We start from the raw sequence: 27,233 nt of genomic DNA, 5'->3' as shown, positions 1-27,233 counted from the left end.
GGTGGTCTCCTGGATCAATCGTCAAGAGCTCGCAGGGGATCCTTCGTTGCTATGACTTAAGCTGACAAAGTGCTTCTCTCAAGCCTGAGTACTCATTAGTGGATGAGATCGTTGTATTGTAATAGTGCCAGGGACGTTCAATAGCATAAGTAGATGGATCCAATCACGTCTTGGTTCTCTTTCGCTCTCGTTCTCCCTTTCTTTTGTCTATAATCGATGGAGCTCTGTTCCCAATCAAAAGAAAAAGGATTCTGTATCTTCATGCATAACAACTAGCCAACCTCTTAATTCAAAGAAAAAGAGTTGTGCCTTTTTAATGTTGACACTTGGTTCTATATCGTTACAGGAAACGATGCGTATCTTTGCATGAGCTGAAAGCCTCCTTGTGCTGGCTGAGCATCTCACTCAACGCATGTTCGCCCCTTACTCAATTGATCCCTCGTCATCATCATCATCTCCTGCTCTTCCTCCTGCTCTTCCTCCTGATCCTTCTCCTGATCCTCCTCCCCTGACTGAAGGAACAGCAGAAGCAGGTACACTACTCGACATGTAGATGTCTCTGAACAGCTATCTCAGAGGAGCAACCATTTCAATCAGCTCGAAATCTCTTGCCGGCCGATCAAGAAATTGCTCTATGAAGAATGATTCTCCCTCTACGGCAAAATTGTTATTTCCTACTATAAAAATGCACCAATCCTCTCAGAAAGCAATTCGTATCCAGTGAGAGACATTCTTCTAAGGTATGTCAGTGGCCATGACTCTGTTTGGAAAGCTTTTGTGCATTTTGGTAGTCATGTCCATGTCGGTAGGCTACTATGAGATGCTGACATCACGGGTACTTACGTTCATTTTTCCCATGACCATGTTGTTATTTTCAAATTGTAAATCGTTCGAGTGATTTCCAGTCCGTGTCTGTAGTGACCAACAGACCTGGGTAGACCCATGTTGGCACGGACTTAGAAGATTCCTTGCCAATCTCTCCTGCACAACCAAAGTCAATGAGCACTATATTGCCTTGGTCGTCCTTCATGACATTACTCGGGTTCAAATCACCATGCGAGAATCCAGCCCTGTGCAAGCATTCTATAGCGTCCTTAACGTCTGACAAACGTCGTCCTAGTTCGTCCTGTTCAAGCTTATTCAAAAGTCGTAATCGGTAGCCAAAGATGCCCTGCTCGTCTGACAGCAGATGTTGGTCTATCTTGGGTACTGGCAGTGCTGGTTCGACGGAGGCCATAGCTTTCATGATTTCGAACTCATGCTGAATGCGCAGACGAGACTCGTCCCCAGGATGGGCAAGCTTGATGATCGGATATGGGCCTTTGTGTGAGCATCTCAGGACAGCGTCGGCGCCAAAGTTGACAAGCTTCGAGGAAGACCAAACTTCCTGTTTCGCAGGCTGGAAGACAATCTCTTTACATTTGTACTCCACATCATTTAGAAAGTCAATAACATCAGGATAATTCATCGATCCGCGCCATGTGATTGTATAGACTTTTCCTGCATGTTCGACCATACATTTGTAGTGACCATGCTCGTCCGCCCGGTTGGGTGGTGACAAGAAGTGACCTGATAAGTTTCGGGTGTTAATAATCCGTTCAGGTTGAGCTGTTCTTGATTGACGATGACATACATTGACCCAAGATTGATTCGCCTTTGCAGGAACAGGTTTGCTGCTGAATCGAAGGTGAAGTCGTATCCAAGATGCTGACCATTGTTCGAAGGATCCCAAACAGTCAATGTATGGCCCAGCAGACAGATGATGCTATTTTCGTACTGCCGCAAGCTGTATGCAAGGTATGAGATGGGAAAGATGAATGCAACACAGAAACGTTTGAACGAAGTATGAGAGTCTCAAGGCCTTAAGGAAAATGAATTGGCGGTGAGGTCTGTGGGTTAAGGGAAACTTTCCTCTCGCGTGATTGATTACGTGCAGTGAACCTGCATACGTATCAATCCAGATCGGGCAGAGCTTTGTCAGCGCTTAATGGCTCATTATTCAGATCCCGTATCTTACAGGTCTGCCTCTCTATCCCTACAACAAGACAAGTAGGCGTTAGACTAATCGTTTGATTCTGTTATAGGTAGATAAAAATATTGACATTACACTTTAAGTGCTAAACCATAGCCCCAAGAGCCACAGCAGAAGAAGATTATATAGAACGGACAAAGGTAAGATCAAAACAAAGCCTACAGACCAGAGTCAATCTGGTTGACAACAGTCGTGTTGGTGTATGCAGCCCAATCACGGCAGGTCTGTGCCATGACATATGGGATCTGCATCTCATCGGTGACATAAGGCGTATCAACGAGCAAGTTGATGTTCATGCCTTCACTGATGTGCCAAGCAATGTGACAGTGGAAAGGCCAGAGACCCCAGTTGTCAAGCTCGATCTGGACAACGAGGTAGCCGTTGGGTTGGACGAGCTGAGTATCGCGACGTTGAGGGTTGGAAGGGTTTGTGATGGAGACACCGTCCCAAGTTCCAAGACCTTCACTGAGGACTTGCATGTTGAAACCGTGAATGTGCATGGGGTCTGCAAGGCTTCGTTAGTATATCTCGTCAATGTGTATAGAAGAAGCATGACTCACGGGAAGCAGGGAAACCGACACTCTGCATGATTATACGGACGGTCTTGTTGGTTCCCATGTCAAAGACACGCCTCTCCTTTTGGAAGTCAATGTTGCCAAGCCCAGCCTCAAGGAGTATAGGATCGTTGTAGTCGATCACGAAAGTCTCATTGTTCAAGTACCACAAGAAGGCACCGGTGGAGTTGTATCCAGCGGACATGGTGAAGTTGAGGACGACATCAGGCTCCTGTACAGGGATAGGATATTTCGGAACGGTGTAGTTCAGGGGCTGGTTGTTGCAGTTGAGTGGGAAGTAGTAACGGGATTCGGCGATAGTGGTTGCTGTGGTGGGAGGCACACTAGTGTCGGCGTTCTCGTAGTAGATGGCTGCGAGAGCCTCAACACCATTGCCATCATTCAAGCTGCAGCCAGTTTGGCCCTGAGGTGGTCCAAGTCCTGAAGGTCCTTCGGTCATGCGCATCCAAACTGAATCAGTGCTGTTGCCTGTAGCTTCTACAATGATATCGGTACGCTGACCAACACCGAGAGTCACAAGATCGGTGTAGTAAGGTTCGACAGGGACAAAATCATTGGCGACGACCTTGAGTTGATATCCATCAATCGAGAAGAAGACGATCGCTTCAGCAGAATGGTTAATCAGACGCAAGAGATGCTTCTTGCCGCTCTGGAAGCGGAACTGGGAGATGCCTGCATTGGGAGTACAAGTAAGATTGGTGTTCTTGCAGTCGTAGTTGTTCTTTCCGTTAATGAGCATGTTGTTGGCAAATGGCGGGAAGATTGGTCCAAATTCTGAAGCAAAGAAGACCTGCTCGAGCAAGTTGAAGTAGTTGTTGTGGAACCAATCAGTCAACATGACAGGTCCTAGATCGATGTCGTACTCGTCGGCAACGGGTCCGTGAATAATGATAGGACCAGCCAAGCCATTAAGATATTGAGCTGACCAGTGAGAGTGCCACCAACTGGTACCATAGAGTTCAGCGCGGAAGCGGTAAGTGAAAGATTTTCCAGGAGCAATGGGACATTGAGAAATCTAATCTGTCAGAAAACATCTCGGTTTGTGTAGAGGATGACAACTTACACCAGGAGTACCGTCATACCAAGGAGTGCCCTTTTGGAGGAATCCGTGCCAGTGCATGGCAGTACCCTCGTTGAGATTGTTTGTGATTTTGACCTCGATCCAATCACCCTAAAATTGTTAGAATCCGCATTTCGCATAAGCTGAGAACTTCTACTTACCCAGTTAGCTTCAATGAGCGGTCCTGGGAATTGACCATTGACCACAAGGAGAGGAAGTTCAACACCATCAGGAGCCATTGTTTGGTTGGTAATCGTCCACTCGTAGTAACGAGTCATGCCAGTGTTGGGTACATTCTTCTCGTTATAGGGGTTTGTGTCATTTTGCTGTCGCATACCCCAGGGACAACCTTGAGGCATGGGTCCATCAACCCATGGACCGAATCCAGGATGATCGAGCATACCCCACGGGCTCAGACCTTAACAACGTGGTTAGCCAGTAATTATTGACTTATCGTAGAGGGTACGAACCATTAGTCACATCCTGAGGGAGTGTGTTATTGGGAAACCAAGGAAGGGAACTGTAGTTGGTAGCCGGGTACGAGGGACTAGGAGGTGCAGTAGAATTCCAGTCGTGATATACTGGACTTTCTTGACGCTTCGTCTTCTCAAAATGGGGTACCCAAGCATAGGCGACAGCGGACCCCCACAGTACCGCGGTAGAAAGTTTGGTTACGGCCTTCATCTCAAGCGCAAATAAAGAGAGAAGTCAAATGAATAGGTATAAAAGTAGGTTGTGGAACGTATAACGGGTGTTTGCAGAATGTTGAAACGAAAGACAGGTAGGAGGACAAAAGATAGGAAGGTCACACCTGGGTTGCTGATGAAGAAAAGGCTGGGAGTCTGCTCCTACTATATAGCCAGACCCAGAAAAGAGGCAATCACCTACCAGCATTGGTACTTTGGGTGCCAACAGCATCCACTCGCTAAAGGATCCGCTCCTTCACAGTAGCTTCTCCCAGCAACAAGGTCAAAACAAGAAGCTAAAAGTTGGCAAGAGGAGTGACCAGCCGATCCTGCCAGGGCGGGTGTATAGCAAGTGGCGGGTCGTGCATAAGGCAGTGGGCGAGGGAGGGACAGTGTTGGGTAAAGCGGTATTGGTGTAAATCGACACCGTTTCTATGGCACACCTCTACTTGTCATGCATGCGTGATGCTCTTAGCTGTTCATGCATGTTAAACTTTAGCTTTGTGATCTCGAGTCCCCACCCTCTTCCACGAGATCAAGAGCTTCAAGGCGGTCTCGCCGGCACAATGTACCTATGCATACTCACTCGGATACATGTACCGCTGGTCAGATATCGTTATGAGGCTCGCAATTCATGGAATCCTTGCTGTAGAGTGATTGTGCATGGTTGAGACATTCAATTCAAGACCTCATGGCCTCAACACTGCCATGGCCCCGGCCTCATTCGAATTGTTGCATCTGCAAGTCGTACAGCAATAAATCTCCGAACTAACAAGGATGGACGTGTAGTGCAAGGATAGTCCTTCAACTTGACCCGAGGGTTGGGACAAGAGGACGGGACGTTACTTTGTATCAGCGTCATAATTGCCGTGCCAGTCAAAGCTTGGCGACAACTGTTGGCAACCACACCAGCCACAGCTTCAGCTTGTGCAACTTCTGTTTGGTGATTTGGTGGAGCTTATTCCGACTCTTCTGGTACCGCTCCATGTAACGGTCGGTATTTAGTCTTGACCCCACCTCGTTAGAGCCTCCAAGGACACGCAATGTTGTCCAGTTTGCCTGTTACATGAGCAGTCACAGTTGGCATCTCGATTAATGACGGGGCTGACATGTTAACCTACGCGATTCATGCCGTAACATGTATGCAGCACGCGCTCCTCAGCCGGGCAAGGACTTTCCTTGCATGCTAATGCTGCTTACGCGAACCTTGTTCAAGGCAAGGATTATGCCCTGCCTCGTTGTTTACACTTCTTCAAACACATGGCTCAACAATGGCTATCAGACAAGCAAATGTTTCAGGCATGGATCTCGTGCGTGGATGCTTCTCGCCAAGTGCTGCACATGGTCACGGAAGCAAGGTGAAGTTATCTTGGTGTCTCAAGACTGAGTTGAACTCCGACTTTATTGAGCTTTGAAGAGAGCTTCGATGAACCTCACATTCAAATGACAGTGCTTCACTTTTTTCGAGTCTTCTTCTCTACGACCATATGCTTGCTAGTCATCTTCAATGATTCACGGACCTGCGTCGGAGAATTTACGTTGATGTCAAGTTGTTAGTACAGCATACGGCTTCCCGACTGCTGGTGTTGTACGTCGGTCAAGCACGTTCGGCACCCTGCCGGATTGACATTTCTGCGTACTACAGAGAGTATAAAGCTCGTGAGAGCCTGATGAACATCCATTCTGTTTCTACGAATCTCAAGTGCTTCAAATTTCGAGATAACGACCTGAATTTATCACCGAACATCGGGCGGAGATACCTCCAGCACGTACCTCGAACAACGACGAGAATGCCACCCACACAATTGCACTCCTACGACAACACGAGCCTCCAAGACTGCCAAGCCGCTTCCTTCTTGTTGCATCTCGATGAACGCACTGATCGCGAGGAGCAAAGCACGCCCAGCGCGGTGGCAATAAAACAGCTGAAGTCTGGAGGGTTGCGTGGGGAGCCGAAGCGGACTTTTATATCAAGCTTGGTCCAATCTATCAAAACACAAGCCCACAAAAACCCACAACCCAATGATGCTCCAGGAAAACTCGCGTGACTTGTCCAACTCTTGAAACTCTCAGATAGACTCTTGAATAATGTTCTCGGAAAGGACCGCTCCCGGGTAATGTCTCACTGTGAGGTGTTGACAGGAGGATTATCCCATATGGCATATGCATTTTGTGGAAAGTAAAAGTCATCTCTTGCTTCTTTCTTTTTGTGACTCGGATATACGGCATTTCGGTTTTGAAATTACCCGTTTGGGTATGCGCAATCGAGGTGCGTTCTTTTCAGAGAAATCGATCCTGCCTTTTCCTCGTTCAAGCCGTATTTGCTATTGGTCCGTACAACCAATTCAAATCTCGGTCGCCTCTCAAATACCTTGCAGACAAGCCCTGGTCGTTGAGATAGAGAAGGATGCCATATGCATCGTGTTCCTGGATTCTTGTCATTGCATTGCATAGTTACAAGGTCCCTTGTACAGAATCATATCAATCCATGTGCTTCATAAAAGGAAATAGGTCTGCAAGGCTCGTATCTGACAAGATCTCGTGCAAGAGCGTTGATCAAACCAAGTTTATTGCAAAGTATATTTGATGTCTAGAGCACGACGGCGCTTCTGACAGCCGTTTCCCGCACGCAGAATCGTCGTATTCAAGGTATATCCAGTACTACGCCCACCAACCTGGGTGCGAAAGGTACCTCGTCTTGAAACAGCTGGAGCCAGCTATCGTATGTACATCGCTACACGTTAGCTCTTCTCGACCAGCTGAGGAACGCCAGCTTTTCGAATCTTAGATAGAGCAAGTGACATCTTACTTGTACTTCTCAGTAACCAGCCACTGTTTTGCAAGAACATTGCGACTCAGTCCTCAATTTCCGAGGATCTCTCATGAAGGATTCAGAGCCCCAGGCCAGCCATCTTTGCGAAAGGTACGCGGATAGAGTAAGTGACATCTCTCTTGTACCTCTCAACAACCCAGCCATTGTTTTGCAAAACAATGCAACTCAATCCTTGACCTTCGAGGGGAGATTTTCGGGGCCCACTTTGAGTCAATGGGCTCGTCTTGGTATTGATAGCTAGCTTGACACATCTTCTCCCAAAGAATTCAGACCCCAAACAACCAGCAATGCCGACACCAAGAAGGAAGTCAACAACAAACAAAACAAAGAATCCTACACGACCTGCACCTCAAAAGTCTCTTCCCTAACAATCCCCTTCAAACTCTCCTGACTCTCTTCACTTCTATGTCCCTTTACCCTTTCCCTCTGTCTATTCTGCTGTCTAACTTTTCTTTCACTTTCTCTTCTCGCAACCCCCTTGACATCAGCAAATACCCTCGCTTTATGCGAAAACACTTCTCTGTCTCCTCTGATCTTGTCACCGAAGAATGACATAGGTGTAGACATTCTTCTGGCAAGTTTACTGCGTGAAAGGGTTTTGAGTGGGGAATCTGAGGAATAGGGAGAGGTGGAGAGGGGAATGGGGATGGTGAAGGGGAAGAAGGCGGTAGAGGCTGAGGACAAGAAAGAGTAGGTGGCGAGGACTTGTTGGAGGATGGCGACGGGGATGAAGGAGATACTAGAGAGGCCATGGGAGAGGAAGTGACAGTAGGCGAGGAGGTAAGCGATGCTTAGTCCGATGTTTCTGCTCCATGGATCAGTATATACTCAAGACGAAGTTATCGATATTGTGGAAGGAGAAACTTACGGTACACGCAACACAAAAGCCATCAAGATCCACTTCCTCTGTGGTGTCTCTACTCGAAACTGATTGAAGAAGGCAATAGCAAGACCAAGTACTCCCAACTCAGTAGCACAACTCAAAGCCATGGTGATAGTAATCCGAGTATCCAAGTATCGACAGCTGTTTTCCTTGTTCTCTAGTAAGACATGACTAGGCGAGCAATTCGTATTTGTGGTGAGGACAGCCATCACACCCCAGATGATGACAAGCACAATGCCTGTATTGCAGATATAAGTGCGAACGCCATTTGGTGGTAAGAGGCGGCGCATAAGAAGCAAAGCTGATAGTTTGGAGGCTCCAAGGATGAGAGAGAGTAGGATTCTGCTTGCGAAGACCAGCTGTGATGAGAGTCAGTATACCTGCTTTGCTTTCCCTTTCTTGTGTTGCTTTCCCACCTTTGCAGCTCTGAGAATACCTGCTTGTGTCCTAGGTGTCAATAATACTCCAAATCCTAGTTTGAGCGATCCCATCAAGAGCGCTGAATGTGCCATGACAAAAACCTGATTTTCTTCATCAGCTTCTTTTCTTGTATGATACGCAGATAGACGACCGATCAACTCACAAAAGAAAGAACAACAGCAAGGTCATCAAGACCATATCTCCTATACCGTACTATCCCTCGTCCAAGAAATAATAAAGGACAGATTATTGTGCAGGTGATGACGGTTATCCAGAGCCAGCCTCGATGATCCGTATCCGTAACCGCAGAGAAAGAAGAATTTGATCCAGACATTTAGAATAAATTTGCAAGCAGCAGTAGGTGAAGACCATGTAGAGTTTCGATCTGTGATTCCTTTGATACCATACGAAGTGGCGCGGTCTCTGAGTGTCCACAGGAAGATACCAGAAGTCGTGTTGGTAGAAATCCAGATGCCAGACCAAGGACAGTGAAAACAGAAAAAGCCAAAATGGAAAGAGCGGACGAAAGATGAAAATGTAATATCAACAAAATAAATCAAGGTCGCAAAGGAGAGATCCTCCAGAAGATAGAGTAATGCGTCTGCAAAAAGCAGGCAGCCTTGCCATTTCCTCAAGAAGAGAAATTGGGATGCCTTGCTCTACTTAATACAGACATGGAAGCGCTTAACCCAGGAGGATCGAAGGCACGAACCCACCCGCCGAATCAGAAAGATCTACAAAGCATTTTGTTCTGTGCATAGATAGAGACTTTTACTTGAGCCTCAGTCAAAAACACGCCAATGGCATGGCGTGGAGAGCCAATCTACCTGAATCTCCTTCAAAGAGCGAGGTTTGAAACTGTCAAGCAGTTTCTGAGTTTCAAGCTATTGTGTGAACATCGTTCTCTTATAAGTCCTAGACCCTTGTCTGGTTCGTTGTCGCAATGAGTCAGTCTTGTCAGAACCATGGCTGTTGGAAGATTTGAAAGTTGGACTTGGTGTCAGCCATTGCGTGAGGGTGTTGTCGAAATTCCAATCGAGATTACCAGCCCTATATGATTGTCTCATAACACTATAATAGCTCGGTCGTCGAGTTTTGTTGGTGTAGCTCTCTTCACAGATCACAATTCAAGAGAGTTGAAGCCAGAATTCGAGACTCATCGAAAAGTAAAAGTTGAAGCTTCAAAACAAGACGATACCCACTTGCGCAACCCAATTCGTACTCGTACCCCTCAAGTGGATCACTGTGGGCATTTCGGAAGAGGTATACCAAAGATGTCTCATTCTGTAGGGGACGCAATTTCCCATTCCTGATTCGAGAAAGTCGGTAGGTGGGGAGGTTTGTTGCGTAAGGCGACACTCCACTTCATGAAACAGCCGCGCGCAGTCTATCCCCCAGACCAGACCCAGATTTTTGGTCCAAGTATGTCGGTTATCTAAACCATTTTCTTGACGGTTCACAAACAGGTAACAGCAGTTCTCAGATCTTGGTCATGAGGAAAGGCAATCGAGTTTTTGGTTTCTTGAATGTGGTCATGCATTAAGCTGCCCGATATGGAGGCAAGCCGGTTGTTGACAAAAAGGTGTCACCATTGAAGATGGATGACAAAGGGATGCAACAGTGGAAAACAAAAAAAAAGAAACTCCAGAAATGCAATTCAAAGGTCTTTCAAAGGAAACGCCTGTCTTCGTCCTTGATAATAGGGACTGAGACATCTGCCGGCCTGACAGATACCCGATCTTTCCAACACCCAAAACTCCTCGCCAAATCAGCATTTTGTCCCTTCCGCTCCTTGAGAAATGAAGAAAAGTGGACCAGTCGTGACGTCGTGACTTGTTCCAAAAATTGGTACAAAGAAGCAAACAATACTAGAAGTTTGTTCGAGCTCATTCAATCAGAGGTTTCCTGTGACCTCCGACCATGGTCATGCCTAGACTTTTGAGACCGTTGGCATCAGAGGCTCTTACGATGGTAGAAGCAGGTAGCATTGGGTTGTCGGGAGAGATGTGGTAGGCGTCTTTGGCAGCTTGTTCAATGGCTTCCATCTCTTCTTTACAGCCAGCATGATCCCACGGGCAGACAACGATCGGTTGACGGATCATTATGTCTTTTGCACCAGACATGACGGCCTGTCCAACGTTAGAAAAAGGATTGATAATAATGTTCAGGAGACATACCTTGACCACCAGATAATACTCTATCTTGTACAGAGTACCGGTGGTTGTAAAGCCGCTTACAGCGTAAAGAGGAAATTCTCGCTTCTGGCGAGGCAAGATGCCTTCTGAATTGCGTAAATCTCTAGCTGGAAAGACAAGACCCAAGTTTGTAAAATAGCCAGCTTCGGGCATCTTAATCCCTACTCGATGGGTGGAAGAAGCCAACGTTTTTGCTTTGCGTTGTGGTTCATCTCCTTGATGGTTGTATATGACCTCCTCTTCAATGCTCATTGTGATTGCTTTGACTGTAGCCTTCATAGCCTTCCTAAGCATATCGGGATTTGGTGTTAATTTGATGTAGACGCTGACTGGATCAAGAGGACCATAAGACCAGCGTGGTAATGAAATGGCGAGTGTGACAAGGTGGTCGACTACACGTTCGGCGCTTTCTGGTCGATTGTACATGCCAAAGGTCGACAAGGTATCGTATCTCGCAATGGGTACAGGAAAGGGGTATTTCTTTTGGTCGCTTGCGCCGTGGTGAACAGTGACGACAATTTCGTAGTAGGTTTCGGCAGCGCGACGATCCAACTGTAAGCTCGCTGGTGGTACTCGTCTCGCCATTTCTTCACCGCCGCGGCCGTATGGGATAAATATGACAAACGGGAGATCCATGGACAGAATGGCTTCGCTCTCACGACCCAAGGGAGCGCGATACAACAGCATCTCCTTGCCAACTATGTCTATGATTTCCCTGCGATTTGATGTGACAAGATGACCTTTTATTGTGTCGGCTGAAGGATGAATGCTCTCGCGCCGTTGTAGGCAGACGGTGACCAGTGATACATGAACAGGAGCGGAAACACCGAGTAGCGGACGTATCTCGACTTTGCCCTCTATGCGCGGAGAAGTTGCCGAGATTCCAGGATATCCAACGAGGAAGTTACTGTTCGGCGGACCAGAAACACGCACAAAGGCGGTGGTCATGTTGGGCGCAGGGTCGTCGTCAGTAGAGGCGCTGTTGGCCGCATGTCATGGACCGAGTCGGTGGATGGAGATTGAGAGCGCAGCAAGGGCGAGGGACGTCGAGAAGGGCGGTCCAGCTATGTCGAGAAAGGTTGGGTGCGAGGTGTACAGTCGAAATGCTCTTGCAGACAGCCTGTCAGCAGTTGGGTTTATGAGAGTCTCAGACACTCGTCTACGTCAACCAATACAGACAATGACCGGCAGAGGCGGGGACGGCAACGGACAAGGGGCGAGGTCTAGACACAAGCGTCACGCAGGGCAGAGCGACCGACGACAGTCACGTAGAAAGAAGGCAAGGGTTGGAAAATAAGAATACAGATTGAGTTATTAGTTGTTGAGCGATGATGTCGCTGAAACTCGTACAAGTCGAGCGGGCCTTCCTTGGTTTGATGAGCTGATGCCACTCCAAGCAATCAAACGAGGAAACCGCGACCCGCGCAACCACAACCAAGCAACAGCACGAGCCAGACGCCGAGCACCTGCCCGCCATCAGCGTCATTGCATACCATTATCCAATTTTGTTCAGCTACTGACCAGCTAGTCCAACAACCATGGCCGTCACTCTGCACACAACTCACGGCGACCTCAAACTTGAGCTCTTCTGCAGCGCCTGCCCCAAGACGACCTACAACTTTCTCGCCCTCTGCGCATCCGACGCTTACAATGACTCGCCCTTTCACCGTCTCATCCCGTCTTTCATGATCCAAGCCGGCTCTCCTGCTGCCACTTCAACCAAAGACAGTCCCAGCGTCTATGGCCAACCTTTCGAAGATGAGATCAAATCACAGCTCAAACACAACCAGCGCGGCATTCTGAGTATGGCCAACAAAGGCCCCAACACCAACGGCAGCCAGTTTTTCGTCACCTTTGACAAGGCCCCTCACCTTGATGGAAAAAACACCGTCTTTGGTCGCGTAATAGAAGGATGGGACACTCTGGACAAGATGGAGTCGGTCCAGGTCGACAAAAAGAATAGACCCAAGGACCCCATTCGCATTCAGAGTGTCCACATTCACGCCAACCCCATTGCCGACGAGCAGAGATGAGACAAGCGACATCTATCTGCTCATCATACTTCATGCCAACGTGCACCAGTCTAAGCTATGCACAAAAAGTGCTGCCAACTCAAGCACTCGCAACATGCGCCACAGATCAGCGATCGGCCATTCGTCACATGCGATGCAGCCTGCCTCTTCACAAAGACCTGCTACACAGCATCCGTTCGACCTTATGAACAAGCCCTGCGTTGCATGGTAGCACCAGATCTTATCTACAAAGCCTCGAGTAGAGAGCGTGAGGTCTCACGATCCAAGTCGCGCTGACCCTACTTGTCTGCCATGCGCACTCTATCTTCAAAGACGCCCAGCATACTCTGGCACAACAATACTATACCTGTTCCTTGGCTCTTTTCGAGGACTACTCTAATCAATATCTCTTCACTTTTCATCTTCCGTATCTTTCTTTTCTGCTATTCTTCTCACACCCTATGACAAGATCCTTCGGCACAGCAACACTGTTCCGACACTACGGCCCTACCACCAGGACCTCACGTCAACCGTCCGGACGCCAAACATATACTGTTTGACCATTCTCGGCTATCATCAGGTTCCAGCCTCGAGAATATATACACACCCGACAACGAACACCTCATCAAGGACTCGAACATCGCAAGATCATCGTGTTCCCGAAAAGGCGAGATGGCCGAGCGGTCTAAGGCGCCAGCTTAAGGTTCTTCCAATACGCTGGTCCGAAAGGGCGTGGGTTCAAATCCCACTCTCGTCAACATCACTTTTGCTTTCTGTATGAATATCTTGTGTTTTTGGAAAGCCTCAGAAAATGGTGGTAGAATCGAGTTTTTTTTCCGTGCCTTGACTTGGAATTTGTGGGATTCCTTTTTTGGTGCGTGAAGTCTTGATTGCATAAGCTCTTGGCGGATTTGTGCACCTGCATCGGCTCGAGCATAAAATATAAGGTACTGCTGTAAGATGTCCTCGCCCCTTGAATATTCCTATTCAATGTGAAGTGTTGCTTTTGGGAGTTTCACAACCAACTTACTTGCTGTCTTTACGATTAGATAAGTGGTGGATACCTTCATCGAGTCATAGACAGCAACTCGACATGATCTGCTTTCCAACACATATCGAGGATGAACACTGAACAACTCGGAATCACCAAGCGCCCGGCTACCTGCAGATAAAGTTGAACACGCGGCAGAACACAGGAGTATCATATCAGATGAGCTGAAGACCTACAAGTATCTTGGATTTTGCTGTGGTGTTGTGAATGATGCGAAAAATGCCTGTTGAGTGCATAACCCTGACCATGCTTACCTGCTTGACCACACGACAACAATCACATTGCTGGAACATGAGGCGAAGGAAAAGAAGAAGATTGCTCGAGAAAACGCGACTGAGAAAGGCAGCAACCCGCTATACCTCCAATGCTGCTAGTGATATTGTACATACCGTCGCCATGCATCATATCTTGATTCTATCTTGCACTTTTTTCCCATCCCCTCCCTCAACTCAAGCATGTCCATTAGTCTTGGCCCCATTCGCCGTAGGCACAACCTGCGGCACTTCAATAACCGGTTCAGGCTCTTGCTTTTGCTCTTGCTCCCCAGCCTTCTGCTGCGCAGCCGTCAACTCCTTTCTAATGGCAAGCACCGAATCCACAATCACAGCATCAATGCCCTCTTTAGCTTGTCTCTGCACCATCCTCGGGTTATTATTCAACGTGCCATACGAAACACAAACCAAACCGCTTTCCTTGACAACGCGAATCAGGCGAGGGCAAGTGACCAGCGGTTCAGCGGCACTAACCACACCGAGTAAATTCCAGCGTGAGGCGAAACGGATGGCTTCTTGAAGGGAGGAGGCGCGGATATCGCCTACAGGAGAGGTTCCAGCGTCGCTGAGGAAGAGGATGGGGATGGAAGGTTGTTTGAAGGAAAGGAGAAGACATATGTCTGGGTTGAAGGAGGAGAAGATCATGTTGCGGCCAGTTCCCAGATCGTAGACCTTGGTGAGGACGGTATCGACGAAGGAGTTTAGTTCTACGGCGTAAGTGTCCATGTCGTGTTCTTCTGATTCGAAGAGCATGGGGTATTCTGTGGGAACACGTAATTAGTGGTCTGGCAAGTGGTAGTGAGGACTGCAAGGAAAACTCACTCATTTCAATGTTGAAGCCAATCGAAGATGGCAACGTCTTGAACATCTCTTCAAGTGTGGTGAAAGGTGCTTGAATGAAATTACCACGGCTGTTGCCCTTGAAGCCTTTCTCTTTAAAGTCACGCGTATGCTTCATGCGCTCAGACATGTCAGGAGCACGTTCATCTTGAGCACCACCAAGCGAGTAAGAACGTTGCTTGCGTGATTGCTCAAACACACCATCCAAATGACTTCTCTTGGGTGATGGGGGACGTGAGCCTCTCGGTGTTTGACCCTCGCTTGCATGCATGAACTGTTCCAAGGTCAATGTATGCACAGGTGCATCAATACCTGTCTCGCTAACCAAGAAATCGTGGTAAATGACAGGAACGTGATCTTTGGTGAGTTGGACATCGAACTCGACATAAGAGGCACCCAAGTTAGCAGCTGCGATGAAAGACTGAAGAGTGTTCTCTCCCAACTGCAATGATTTCATGGATGCCATGTTTTTACCCAAGCCACGGTGACCAATGACTTGTGTTGATGTGCTCTTCCAATAAGTCTGATCTTCGGCGATATGCATGTTGGGATGCTGGAAAGGTGTAATGATGAGGAAGTTGAAGTTGACAGAGCCAATGACATCCAAAGTCTCTGCAGCGACGATTGGTACACTCAAGTCACCTTGAAGCAACATGCGCTTTGAACCAATGCTAGGCTTAATACTAGAAAGCAAGGCCACACCACGACCGACAATCTTGTCCTTTGAACCAGAATATGTGGGAACAATGTCAAAGAGCAGTCTGACTTTGGTCGGGTCGCGTGTCTTGAATGTGATAGGTGAAGTGCTGATGTTCTCTTGAACAGGCAGATCCACGATTGTTGGCTCTCCGTTTGCACCTGTTGCCGCTACGACCAGCGATAGAGCAGTATCCAACTGAGTAGCATGTGCGTCTGCAAGGGGGATATTGTCAAGAGTGACTGCAGGAACATTCTTACGGTTGTCCATAGAGCCGAGACTGACCAGCACCATGGATTCATCCGTAAGGTATCTGTGACCGAAAGTCTTGACAGGTTCGGGTATGCGAGGAGCATCACGTCCTTGAGGAGCGTTGGATCGTCGGTCTCCAATAGAAGAGTTGTTCTTGGGTGATGTACCTGGAGCATTGCTAGGTCTGAGGAGTGGTGAAGGTGCATCGAGATTCTCAGGGGTCGGGCTGAGGTTCTCCAGCTTGTTCGCAACGTCAAGATGACCTCTGAGGGCAGCATGTTCAATAGGCAACCAACCCGACAAATCAGCCTTGTTCACCTCAGCACCAGCTTCAATCAGAAGTTCGACAATCGGAAGGTGGCCATCGACACAGGCTATGAAAAGTGGCGTCCAACCATATGTCTTCTCGGTAATCTCAAGGTTGGCCTTTTGAGTCTCAGATCCTTCAAGAAGAGACTTGGTGCACTCCACAAAACCAAAGCGGGCAGCAACATGCAAAGCTGTTTCACCTTGCTCGTCTTGATAGTTGATGTCAATGCCAGCCTCAACCAGCAATTTGACGATCATGTAGAAATTGTTCTTTGTCGCCAAAGCCAATGCAGCGCCTGATTTCTCAACACTACGTCTGGCAGCATGGCTGTCTTCAGTCTCACCATGCCAGTCCTCAGCTTGCAGCAGAGCCTTTGTGGTTCGGTAGTGGCCACCGATGACGCTGAGATGAAGAGGAGCATATCCCTCAGCGTCTTGCCAGATGTCAGAATCAATGCCCTTGCTGACATCAAATTGACCCCAAGCTTGCATGTACTTCATGATAGTCTGAGATGCAGCTACCAAACCGTATTGAGCAGCATAGTGAAGAGGAAGACGGCCGTATGTATCTCTCTCCTTCAGTACTGCTCTCTGCTCGGCGGAGAGATTCGAGAGGATGAAGGAAAGAAGTTTGATTGCAGGATCGTCCTGGCCGAGCGTTTGAGCAATATCCTTCTCTTGGACCTTGAACGAAGTAGGAACACGGACTGGAAGCTCTGCTGCATTGATGAAAGAGTTAGTTTCAGCACCAATGGGAACTGCAGCTGGTCCATTCTCTTCAAGAGCTCTTGCACGGCCAGTCGCTATCACCATACGATGAATGACATTTCGTTTGTTCATATCATCATCCTCAGTCAGAGAGGAGATTTGTGATAGCAGGTACTTGACGCAATCATACGATCTTGCGGAGATAGCTCGCTGCAGAAGATTGAGCATCAATTTCTGAACAATAGAAGGAGACAGATCCTTCAAGGATGTTGAAATGAGCTCCTGCAGCTTGGCAAGATCATCCTGGCGGACATTCTGTTCTAGGTTGTCCAGTACAGCTGTGGGTACGCGCAAAGCGTTTCTAGACGATACGCGATGCAGCGAGCCAGTTGAGGCAATCGAGGCAGTGTCATCAAAGACCTTGACCTCACCCAAGCTCGATAACCAGTCATTGATGGCACGCATGTCTGACTCGGTTTTACGGTTGTTTGCGAAAGCTTTGGGGTCAACTTTGGCGGCCAAGTATGTCTTTTGTGAATGCGAGGCTTCAATCTTCTTATCCAGCTTCTTGGTGATCTTGACGAAGCCTCTGCGGTTGACTTCGCCAAACCAAATGAGGTTGCGATATTGTCCTCTGAGCTCCAATAGTGCGCCCATCAAGTCTTCCATCTCTTCCTTGTCCATGCCATCTTGTGTCTGAGGAGCTTGTCCATAGCGATCGTAGAGAAGTCTAAGTCGGCGTGAGAATTCGGCGAGTTTTCTGTTGTAGAAGCTGTCGACGTCTTCGATGTTGCGATCTAGGGCGAAGAAGAATTCTGAAGGAGTCAGTTGAACATGCTACCAAGGTGTTTGCGACAAGCACTCACCTGCAAGATCGACTTCACCACCAGCCTCGATGCTGTGTTGTACGGCGGCCTTGATCAATTTCTTCAGGCCTTTGTAATTGATGTATGCAGATGCCCACTCGGGCACCTGATTGCGAGGGAGATTCTGTCCAAACTTCATGCTGATCGTATCCAATGCCTAGTGAAGATGCCAGTGATAGGCAGCCGCCACGAAGGTGGAAGTATGTAGAGGTAGAGGTAGAGATAAAGAGCTCTCAGGAGAGTGATACAAGGTCAGTGACAACAGTGAGATTCACTGATAGCCGCGCAAACGGACAGTTGGTTTAGTAAAGGTGCAAGCAGGGGTAGAGACGTAGGCCATTCGTTCAAGTAGCAACGGCAAGCTAGGATTAGTGATTGGGGCACGACAGCGTGCCTGGCATCAACACACAACACGGACAGTGAAGGGTCAAGTGAAAGGTGAGAGGTGTGAACGTGTGGATACTTCTTATCTAATTGGTTACGATTGAAACCTTGCTTGGCAGAAAAATGATGATGATGGTTTTGTCCGTTGCGGACTTGCAGGGGCTGCAAAAAGGCGCGTTCCTCAAGGATCCCCGCGGCTCATCGGTCATGTCCAACTCAAAAGTACCATCCGTCATCCGATCTTGTACCCCCCCATATCTCGACCCTCTTTTCGAAAATGCATGAATGAGGCTTTTCTGTACTATCGCGTGTGATACATGTCTTGAGGCCGTGGCATCCGCTGACTGGACATTTCGAATATTGACGCCATCTTCGAGGCTTCAGCGCATTCGTCCCGCGACTTCCGAACCATTTCGAAAAAGCAACATGAGGCTTTCGATTGCAGTATCGCAGGTAACTTATCTCGGAGAGACCGCAGCAGTCATATCGCATGGAGCGCCTTCTGCTGTACAGAGAGTGGTGACAAAGATCTTATGTCAAAAGGTACAGGTCTCTGAATCTGCAACTTGCAAGGCTCGATACAGAATCTTGTGCTCATTAACAAATACTTTTGACATTTCTCTCTCAGCTCATGTATGGTCTAGTACCAATCTAGAGGTCGACTGTGACCCAATTCCCAATACCTTCATCCCAACATTATAATCCGACAATTCAAACGTAAAACAAGATCACGACACTCGGCTGTGTCTTTAGTTGGATCCAGATCTCAACTTGTTAAACCAGTTGTTGAGCCATGTCTAGATGAGTCGTTAGTATAGACCTATCATTGCAGCGATATACAATCACTTACCTGAAGTCTCGATCCATTCGTGGTTGTTGCCTTTGCAGCTGTCGTTGTCTGGGTTGGCTGTGCTGACGTGGTGGTAGCCGCCTTGCTGGTGGCAGATGTAGCAAGCGTTGACTTCACAGCAGTATTGGTTGTTGCTTGAACAGCACTTCCTGCTGCCGAACCGCCATCACCACAAGAGCCGAAGCCCGATTGACAGCCATCGCCACAGTAAGCAGCAGTACTTCCGCACCATCCAGCAGGCGAGCAGCAGTTACCAAAGACGGAGCCCTGACAGGTCATACCGCTCGTTCCTCCACAAGTTGCATCAGTTGAAACTTTTGTTGGCTGAGCTGGTGGGGCAGTTGAGGTGGTACTACTGCTCTGAGGAACATTGATGCCGCATTGACCAAAGGCAGCTTGACAGCCTTCACCGCAGTAAAGAGTTCCAGAGCCGCACCATCCAGCCTAGAAATGGATATGGTCAGTACAATTCTCAAATCTCAACATCTGTTAATGACGTACCTGCGAGCAACAATCTCCAAACTCAGATCCAGTGCACATAAACCCGGTGCCTCCGCCACACTGTCCACTGTTCGAGGTTGCTGTGGGAGCAATAGTTGCAGAAGTCGAAGTGGCTGAAGTCACGGCTGAAGTGGAAGAAGTGAAGACATTTCCAGAAGAACTGCGATACCAGTTTGCTTCAGGGTCTCCAAGACACTCGCCAACGGTAACAGGTTTGTAACCAAGTGCCAGAACTCTTTGCAGCATGTAGGCAGTCAAATTGTTGGCAGTCTGGTTGTGAATATCGTGTCCAATAACAAGGTAATCGTCGGTGGCTGGGTTTCCTCCTGCAATTCCTGCATCGAAGTTGTTCTTTGCGTTTTGGATAAGTGTGGGAGAATCGTTATCATAATCATCTACTGCATGTTAGTGACTTAGCTTCAAACAAGGTTTTAAAAATTCGTACCTGTATCGACATCAAAGTAGGTGACATGATAACCTAGGTCAGCCATATCCTGCTCGCATCCAGACTCTGCGGTGCAGTCAGAGTAGGGAGGCCTCATGTAAGTAGGGAAGAAGCCCAAAATGTTGCGCAGTGCCATCTCATTGCTGTACATGTTTTGCTTTCTCTGAGCACTGGTAAGGTTGGACAGATGGGGGTGTGTCCAAGTGTGAGATGCAATTTGATGTCCTTCATTGTATGCTCGTTTGATTGTCGCAGCCCAAGGGAAAGCGGCATTATCAATCTCTCCCTTGCCATTGTTGTTGCCGGTGATGAAGAATGTGGCTTTGGCATTGTATTGCTTCAAGACATCCAGGACATGATCAGTATAGATATAAGGCCCATCATCATAAGTGATGGCAATGGTTCCAGCCACTGTGCAATCGTAGATGCCAGCTCCACCATATGGGACATTTCCGACTTTGGGTCTTGCAACCGAAGAGGTGCTGCTGCCAGGTGGAATGGTATTGTCGTCACACGCGGGGCCATAGTTGAATTGACATCCAGGGGCAGCACAGTAATCAGTGCCCTTACCACACCAGCCTGATGATTGTCAGCATCAGTCACAGGGCTCTCTCTTCTTGATGATACTGACCAGCTTCTGAACAGCAGTAACCGGCAGCACAAGAACCAAAGCCTGGTCCACATTGTCCATCGGTATTGGTAGAAGCCTGACGCTTGTCATGGACTTCAGAGATGGCTGGCTGGAAAGTGCTGGGTACAGTACGTGCTCGTCTAACCCCATTCAGGGTAGATCTCCTTCCAAAAACTTTGGGTGCTCCAGGAATATCACCGTGAGCTTCGATGAGGGAAGGAACTAGGGCCAAAGAAGCCAAAGCCAGGCTGTTGAAATGCATTTTCTGATGATTTCAGGACGAAAAAGACGGTAGGTGGGTGATAGCCAAGCAGAATACTCTGGAGAAGCAGACCCAATATACAAGTTCAAAGCGAGGGGAAGAACGAATGACGCAGCACGAAGAAATGCTGAAAAGAAAAAGGAACCTGCCTACCTTGCAGACCTGAAGAATCATTGATCGTGCTATATTATATATTCAGCAACCACAAACCTCGCCTGTTGCTGCACTGACCTCCCTTGCTTGCAGTCTGGGCATTATCGTGGATATTGTTTCTTGCCATATATGGTGGTCAAGAAAGTCGAAACCGATCTTGTCAGCCAGAAGTAGAAAGGTGGATATGAAAAGTCGCATGCACCATCTATCTCGACTGGATCGAAACACTGGAACGGCATCAGGTGAAGCCATGGTCTGTTTCGTACAGGTGCTTGGCGGTCAAAGCAAGCGGGATGATGGCTCGAAGCCCTGTGCCGTCTCTTGTATACAGCGGAACATCGGGTGATTCGTTTGAGGTATGCATGTGGCTTGCTTTGGAAACATTACTCTGGGACACGATGAAGAGGGAGAGAACGAGTCGTGAGAAGACTGCTCAGAAATCAAGTCGTGATTGGACATTCTTGGGACGGGAGAGACCGGCCTCGGCAAGACCCCATGCTTTGCTCCACGACCCTTGTTTATTTTTAGGGGATGCATGCAACCGACCTCGAGCTCAGGTCGTCTTGGATATGCACGCCGAGATCAATTTTTGAAGGTACATGTGCATTTCAGCAGGGACTTCTCGTTAACTTATGTGCATACTATTGATTTTGGCAGACGATCTGTTGATCATCATCTGCCTTCAAGAAGCAGTCGAATAGAGGACGAAGACAGACTCGAAGGCACTCATCATTGTTGGGTGTTGTCATGAAATGGAAATGGTTTTGTTGATTTGGTTTGAACAAAGCGTTTAGTCTACATGTGCCATCTAGGTGCTGCCTGGGCCACCCAGAAGAGCGAATCTTCTCACTATTGAAGGACCGTATTCTGCGTGTCAAGTCAGTATGGGGAAACAGCAAGCAAAGGGATGATAACGAACCGTCGTATTCTGCCTTTGTGTGACAGTAACTTCTGAACTCGGGTGTCTGACCCAACAAGCTACCACCGAACCAGGGACCATGACGTTGTCGCTTGTGAGTAATGACCTGAACATCGAGACCACCAGACTTGGCACCACCACTGCGAGCTTCACTAGCTTGGATACGAGCATCAACCAGATGTCTGATATCACGCTGAAGTCGGCGGCCAAAGTTCTCGTACAGGGTGGAACCACCAGACAACACGATGTTCTTGTAAAGACCTCTTCTAACATCGATTGGTGATTGTTGAATGACAGTGTCGACAATGTTGGGCAGAGGTGTGAGGAAGTCGGATGAGTAGATCTCGGGGTTGAAGAAGATTTCAGGAGCAAGGAAACGCTCGTAACCAACATCCACAACAGCACTACGACCGTTCGGGTAGTTGATTGTGTGCTTGCCGAATCGTTCTGGCTCACGGTCGTAGCGTGCAAATTCCTTGACGATGTCGGGACAGACATAACAGAACTCCTCCTTGATCTTTTCGGCAGTCTTGAGAGAGCTGTCGGGCTCGCCTCTGTCACGGAGGAGACTCTGAACGAAGTAGGTGATATCACGACCAGCGATGGGAACACTCTTGATCGAGGAACCAATAACGTAACCCTCAGCGACAGGAATGACGTGAGTGACACCCTCTCCTGAATCGATCACGGTACCAGTCAAGGAACGGTCCTGGACCTTTGATGAAGTCCAAGAAGCGGCAAGAGCCAGCACAGCCTGAACAGCGATGTAAAGACCAGCGACGTTGAAAGATTCGAACATGATTTCGGCAGTGGCTTCACGGTTCTCGGGAGGGTTGAGAGGAGGTTCGGTAAGGAGGAAGTGGTGATCTTCGGGCTCGACACGAAGGTATTTAAATATCGAGTTGGACCAGAAACGTTCCATTTGATCCTGCGCATATCAGTATTCAATGCTAGTGGTCGACGATTCCATAGTCCTACGTACCCAGTTCTCAATCTGACCGTGACGGATGGGGTAGTGAAGGCCGTAACCAGGACCGCTGGAAGCGGCTAGAGCCTCGTCACCGATGAAGTAGTCGAGATCCTCTGTGCCTCTCTTTCCTGAGAGCATTGAAGAGTTGTTACCACCAGGTCTGCCGGAGCGGCCAGCAGAGCTGTCGGTGGGGCCCTTGGTAGCAATGGCGGTAGGGAAGACGAAGGATGGGGAATCATTGCCAGCGAAACCTGCGGACTCAGTATTGCGAACAAGATGAGCGAGACTTTAGTGTGACCAACCGAGCTTTGTGTAACCTGTACCGCTAGTTGGAGTCAGTATTGCTGCCTATGCGCGCAATGAGAGCAGGGGAGGCACGTACTTGTCCATGACAACGGCCGGAGTTTGGTTAGCCATGATGACCGGAGTGTTGGCGAGTGTGTTAGAGGTAAAGAAAGGGAGGCCAGAGGCCAATGGTCAAGCTGAAGATGAGATATCGACCGAGAGTGTATGGCAATCCTTGAACAGTCCAGCCAACCTGGTGTCGCGTTGGCTTCCAAGGGCGTTGTCGTCACGGAGAGCTCGGCCACAACCTCTCTCCCCGCTGTAGTCCGTGCACGTTCTCCAAGAGCAGTCAAATGCATCTGACCGCCTGGCAGTTCAAACCTACGTATATCGCAGTGCTAGTAGACTTCTATATCAAAAGTATTCTTGTTGCGCCATGTTTCTCCCATTTGCCTGTGTCTTCAGAATTCAGTATTCGTTATGATCATAACAGCGTCATGACAAGCAGCCCGCTTCAACTGATTATTTGCGTCTGCACAGCCTTAGAAAAATGGAAAGAGCGATCCTCCTCCAAGCTGTAGGCCAACAAACATCCTGCCTATTCTTCTTTAGATCTCATATTCCATCAACTCGACTCATCCTTGAGTCTTCACTCTGCTCTCAGTCGCTTCCGAAGCGGCTAGTTGCAAGACCCATCGTCTCTTCTGGCTATCATCACTCGCTTTATCCTTCTTCTTGTCCGCTTGCCCTACCAACCTAGCGTGCCTTCTTCGACCTGTTTTGTTTCGACGTCAGCGACTTGAGAATAGTCGTGCTATTCCGTCACACCTTCAGCCATATCTCACTTCAACGCTCAAGAAACATCTGTCATTTCACCGTTTCCTCGTCAACTCGTATACGAGATGCTCCACACAAAACCACGCAAGATCCAAAAGAATGGTGCCGATCAACCATGCATATTTGTCCATGCCGGTGCTGGTTATCACAGCTTGCAGAATGAAAGGATCCACCTCCAGGCCTGCAACGAGTACGTCAATTCAATCCAGATCCTCAGCCTCCAGCTAATTCGAGTAGTGCTGCAAAAGCGGCCATGGTAGTCTTGCGTACTGGTGGGACTGCTCTTGACGCTATCGAGATCGCTATTAAGGTTCTGGAAGATCGTGAGATAACCAATGCTGGCTATGGAAGCAATCTTGCGGTAGATGGAATTGTCGAGTGTGATGCTACCATTGTCGATCATTTTGGTCGTAGTGGAGCTGTAGGTGCTGTCTCACGTACGTCTTTCCAGCACCACATCAACACCTCTCAACATCGAGCTGACATGATGCAGAAATAAAGAACCCAATCTCATTGGCTCGCGTACTCCTGGACCGCAGCACTCAACTGCTCTCTCTACGTCGAGTACCTCCAAATTTGCTGGTCGGCCAGGGTGCCATTGAGTTCGCTGCAAGCGTGGATATGCCAATTCTACCTTACGATGCTCTGGTCTCTCCTGCTGCCAAAGAACGCTGGTTGAAGTGGAGAAACGACCTCAATACCGTTGAGAAGAACAAAAGAAACTCTGCGCCACAAACCCCTAGCTCGCTCACGGCGATAACACCTAAGCACTTGCTGGGTTTTGATTCAGAAGACCGTGTGCGGGAACAGATGCGCCGAGCACATACACGTGCCCTCGAATCTGGAGTCTGGAACGAAGCACAACCCATTACGCCCCTCCCATCATCAGATTCCCTTACTCTACCAGGTCATGCTCTTAAAGCCCCGACCAACGGCTTGCAAGCACCTACTCCTACCAGAGTCCCTACCGGGTATCCTGCAGAGGCGCTCATGACCTATTCTGATCCTTATGGTCCGCCGGGTCCCCGTCCAGTCTACAGCAGCTCTCCTCTGGCCACAAATGGCCGCGGAGTCAACGACGGTCACTACTCAGGTGACTACTTTGCAGAGACCTTCTCGTCGACCGACACGATGCAGATAGACCACTATCAGAATTTGTCTGAACTATACAGCTCGCGTTATAGTGATCGCCATGATGGTTCTTCAGGCGACTCAGGGCAGGAGTCTGGTTCGACGTCATCCGAGTCCTTGCAATTACCATCAATTACACCAAGTCCAGAACTTCAGCCCACTTTGACAGGCTTGCCTACTCTGGAGGGCACTGACGTCCAGTCTATGGAGCCACCGTCGTCCGAGCCATCAGATTCAATCCCACCCCCACCTCTCTCCGCGCCACGTATAGGCGAGGAAGATCACATTACAGATACTGTGGGTGCCATCGCTATCGACAGCTATGGAAACATTGCTTGTGGTGCATCATCAGGAGGTATCGGCATGAAGCATCGTGGTCGTATTGGACCCGCTGCTCTGGTTGGTATTGGATCTGCCGTCATACCAGTCGATCCAGATGACAAGGATCGGAACACAGTCGCTGCGGTGACGAGTGGAACGGGCGAGCACATGGCCACTACCATGGCCTCTACAGTGACAGCCGAGCGTCTCTTCTACAGCGTGAAGAAGACTCCGACTGGAATTGTCGAGACTGATGATGCTGATGCAATCAAATCGTTTATCGAACGTGACTTTATAGGTGAGGCAGACATATCATGTGCATCAATCAAGATACTGACATGTTTACAGGACACCCGAGTGTCAAGAACAGTCACTCAGCAGGCGCCATCGGCGTTTTAGCTGTGAAGAGAACGCGCGAAGGAATATATCTACACTTTGCTCACAACACAGATTCATTCGCATTGGCATCGTTTCATGGATCAGAAACGAAACCTACTTGCACCATGTCTCGTAGTACAGGTAACGGAGCCATTGCTCAAGGCGGTCGTGCAATCAGGTTCAAGGCCAGCAGGAAAAATGCTTGATTGGCGTGAGATGGAATGAGGATTGATTTGCTGGACGACAATCGAATCAGCTTGATTGAAAGCACATGGCTCATCCTATGACTCCTAATATCCGTAGTGTAATAATTTGTACCATCACAATGCATAATATCGAAAGTTTGAGGAGATCGACTGTGAGAATGATGTCCTTCTATTAGGCCCAAGCCCGACTTTGATGACAGGCAGCGAGGGCAATTCAACCGACTTGTGACTTGACGCACCAATCTCTTTTCATAGACATAGTAAGCCAGTGACAGATTTAGTTAGTAGAGTAGTGAGGCGTGAGTGAGATAGAAGGTCAGTCGAATAGGTGAATTCTTGGCGTCGAAGAGTCGGAGTCGACGTCGGCTTTCTCCGCTCCTCCAGTTTTGCATCTGTCGCGACTTGAACATCGCAAAGCTCCAAAGATTTGCTTGCGACAACTTCAATTACAGCTCTCTCCCCATCACATCCTCAAACCCCAACTATATCCACCATGGCCGACGCAACCCTCTTCGACGACACCTTCACCCTAACCTCGCTCAACAACCAGAAATACGACCGCGTATCCCGCGTCACGGGCACATCCACCGATTCCTCCACCATTCTGTCGCTTGACATCAACCATGAAATCTACCCCGTTGCTGTTGGCGAGACTCTGCAGGTGGTTCTGGCCTCGACACTGAACTTGGACGGCACCAAAGAGGATGTGAGCAAGGGATGGAGGGAAAAGACAAACGAGGAAAACAGCTTGGCGGATATGTTTGATTATGTTTGTTGGGGCAAGGTTTATCGGTTTGAGGAGGGAGAGGGGGAGAATATGTGAGTGTTTATGCCACGTCTCGTGCAAAATGGAAAGAGGAGGATTTGCGGACGAGGAAATTGGAGATGAGAGAGGGAAAAGCAGAGATGCGCGAATGGTGTTTGATTGGGATGCGTATACTGACAAGTGTCTACAGCAAGGTCTACGTCTCCTTTGGTGGTCTGCTTCTTTACCTCGAGGGTCCTTACAAGAAGCTCACTCCTCTGCGCATCGACTACGTCTACCTCTTGATCAAGAAATGAGCGTAGCGACACTCGATTCGCAGCGCAACATTCAGCTCTTGCAACTTGAATCTGGCCCTTTCCACTCGTTTTCGCGATACAACCTTTCGGCGCATCATGGACCTTATCCAAAGCACATCGGGCTGGACGCGCTGAATAAATCAGATCAAGGCACGCAAAGAAAGTTGGAATGAATTCGAAAATGGGCGAGAATTACATAAACGGGCG

The 27,233-nt window shown here is 48.5% G+C and overlaps 10 protein-coding genes across 10 annotated transcripts; 3 read left to right on the top strand and 7 right to left on the bottom strand.

The window, feature by feature from the left end:
• Window positions 1-874: 874 nt before the first annotated feature.
• Window positions 875-1,715, bottom strand: M437DRAFT_87524 (uncharacterized protein; the record flags this gene model as incomplete). Its single annotated transcript, XM_041028656.1, has 2 exons — window positions 875-1,569; window positions 1,634-1,715. The coding sequence occupies 2 exons, from the start codon at window positions 1,713-1,715 to the stop codon at window positions 875-877; spliced, it is 777 nt and encodes a 258-aa protein (XP_040876650.1).
• A 475-nt stretch (window positions 1,716-2,190) lies between these two features.
• M437DRAFT_56313 (uncharacterized protein) lies at window positions 2,191-4,351 on the bottom strand (the record flags this gene model as incomplete). Its single annotated transcript, XM_041023033.1, has 5 exons — window positions 2,191-2,537; window positions 2,593-3,622; window positions 3,671-3,778; window positions 3,829-4,085; window positions 4,138-4,351. 5 exons carry the CDS (start codon window positions 4,349-4,351, stop codon window positions 2,191-2,193), a joined length of 1,956 nt encoding a protein of 651 aa, XP_040876649.1.
• Window positions 4,352-7,519: 3,168 nt separating this feature from the next.
• M437DRAFT_56371 (uncharacterized protein) lies at window positions 7,520-8,823 on the bottom strand (the record flags this gene model as incomplete). Its single annotated transcript, XM_041023044.1, has 4 exons — window positions 7,520-7,991; window positions 8,055-8,428; window positions 8,486-8,590; window positions 8,653-8,823. 4 exons carry the CDS (start codon window positions 8,821-8,823, stop codon window positions 7,520-7,522), a joined length of 1,122 nt encoding a protein of 373 aa, XP_040876648.1.
• Window positions 8,824-10,375: 1,552 nt separating this feature from the next.
• M437DRAFT_87521 (arrestin domain conatining protein) lies at window positions 10,376-11,632 on the bottom strand (the record flags this gene model as incomplete). Its single annotated transcript, XM_041028655.1, has 2 exons — window positions 10,376-10,618; window positions 10,667-11,632. 2 exons carry the CDS (start codon window positions 11,630-11,632, stop codon window positions 10,376-10,378), a joined length of 1,209 nt encoding a protein of 402 aa, XP_040876647.1.
• Window positions 11,633-12,222: 590 nt separating this feature from the next.
• M437DRAFT_56647 (cyclophilin-like protein) lies at window positions 12,223-12,717 on the top strand (the record flags this gene model as incomplete). The annotated part of the gene is made up of 1 exon (XM_041023088.1): window positions 12,223-12,717. The coding sequence occupies one exon, from the start codon at window positions 12,223-12,225 to the stop codon at window positions 12,715-12,717; it is 495 nt and encodes a 164-aa protein (XP_040876646.1).
• Window positions 12,718-14,196: 1,479 nt separating this feature from the next.
• M437DRAFT_56260 (GDPD-domain-containing protein) lies at window positions 14,197-17,830 on the bottom strand (the record flags this gene model as incomplete). The annotated part of the gene is made up of 3 exons (XM_041023019.1): window positions 14,197-14,780; window positions 14,842-17,640; window positions 17,692-17,830. The coding sequence occupies 3 exons, from the start codon at window positions 17,828-17,830 to the stop codon at window positions 14,197-14,199; spliced, it is 3,522 nt and encodes a 1,173-aa protein (XP_040876645.1).
• A 1,266-nt stretch (window positions 17,831-19,096) lies between these two features.
• M437DRAFT_35288 (putative chitin deacetylase) lies at window positions 19,097-20,719 on the bottom strand (the record flags this gene model as incomplete). The annotated part of the gene is made up of 4 exons (XM_041019304.1): window positions 19,097-19,369; window positions 19,427-19,821; window positions 19,872-20,450; window positions 20,503-20,719. Coding segments are annotated over 4 exons (1,464 nt in total), but the record flags the coding sequence as incomplete, so codon positions are not given.
• A 1,006-nt stretch (window positions 20,720-21,725) lies between these two features.
• M437DRAFT_56346 (actin-related protein, ARP3 class) lies at window positions 21,726-23,223 on the bottom strand (the record flags this gene model as incomplete). Its single annotated transcript, XM_041023040.1, has 5 exons — window positions 21,726-21,784; window positions 21,837-22,764; window positions 22,819-23,057; window positions 23,109-23,131; window positions 23,189-23,223. The coding sequence occupies 5 exons, from the start codon at window positions 23,221-23,223 to the stop codon at window positions 21,726-21,728; spliced, it is 1,284 nt and encodes a 427-aa protein (XP_040876643.1).
• A 770-nt stretch (window positions 23,224-23,993) lies between these two features.
• M437DRAFT_56255 (N-terminal nucleophile aminohydrolase) lies at window positions 23,994-25,964 on the top strand (the record flags this gene model as incomplete). Its single annotated transcript, XM_041023017.1, has 4 exons — window positions 23,994-24,118; window positions 24,166-24,365; window positions 24,422-25,678; window positions 25,729-25,964. 4 exons carry the CDS (start codon window positions 23,994-23,996, stop codon window positions 25,962-25,964), a joined length of 1,818 nt encoding a protein of 605 aa, XP_040876642.1.
• A 493-nt stretch (window positions 25,965-26,457) lies between these two features.
• Window positions 26,458-27,026, top strand: M437DRAFT_68944 (RNA polymerase; the record flags this gene model as incomplete). The annotated part of the gene is made up of 2 exons (XM_041025199.1): window positions 26,458-26,783; window positions 26,921-27,026. The coding sequence occupies 2 exons, from the start codon at window positions 26,458-26,460 to the stop codon at window positions 27,024-27,026; spliced, it is 432 nt and encodes a 143-aa protein (XP_040876641.1).
• Between the last annotated feature and the right edge of the window lie 207 nt (window positions 27,027-27,233).

This window comes from Aureobasidium melanogenum (genome assembly GCF_000721775.1).
Source record: "Aureobasidium melanogenum CBS 110374 unplaced genomic scaffold scaffold_24, whole genome shotgun sequence".
In the NCBI taxonomy this organism is placed as follows: domain Eukaryota; kingdom Fungi; phylum Ascomycota; class Dothideomycetes; order Dothideales; family Saccotheciaceae; genus Aureobasidium; species Aureobasidium melanogenum.
The sequence above is the reverse complement of the archived record's forward strand: the minus strand, read 5'-3'. Positions and strand labels throughout refer to the sequence as shown.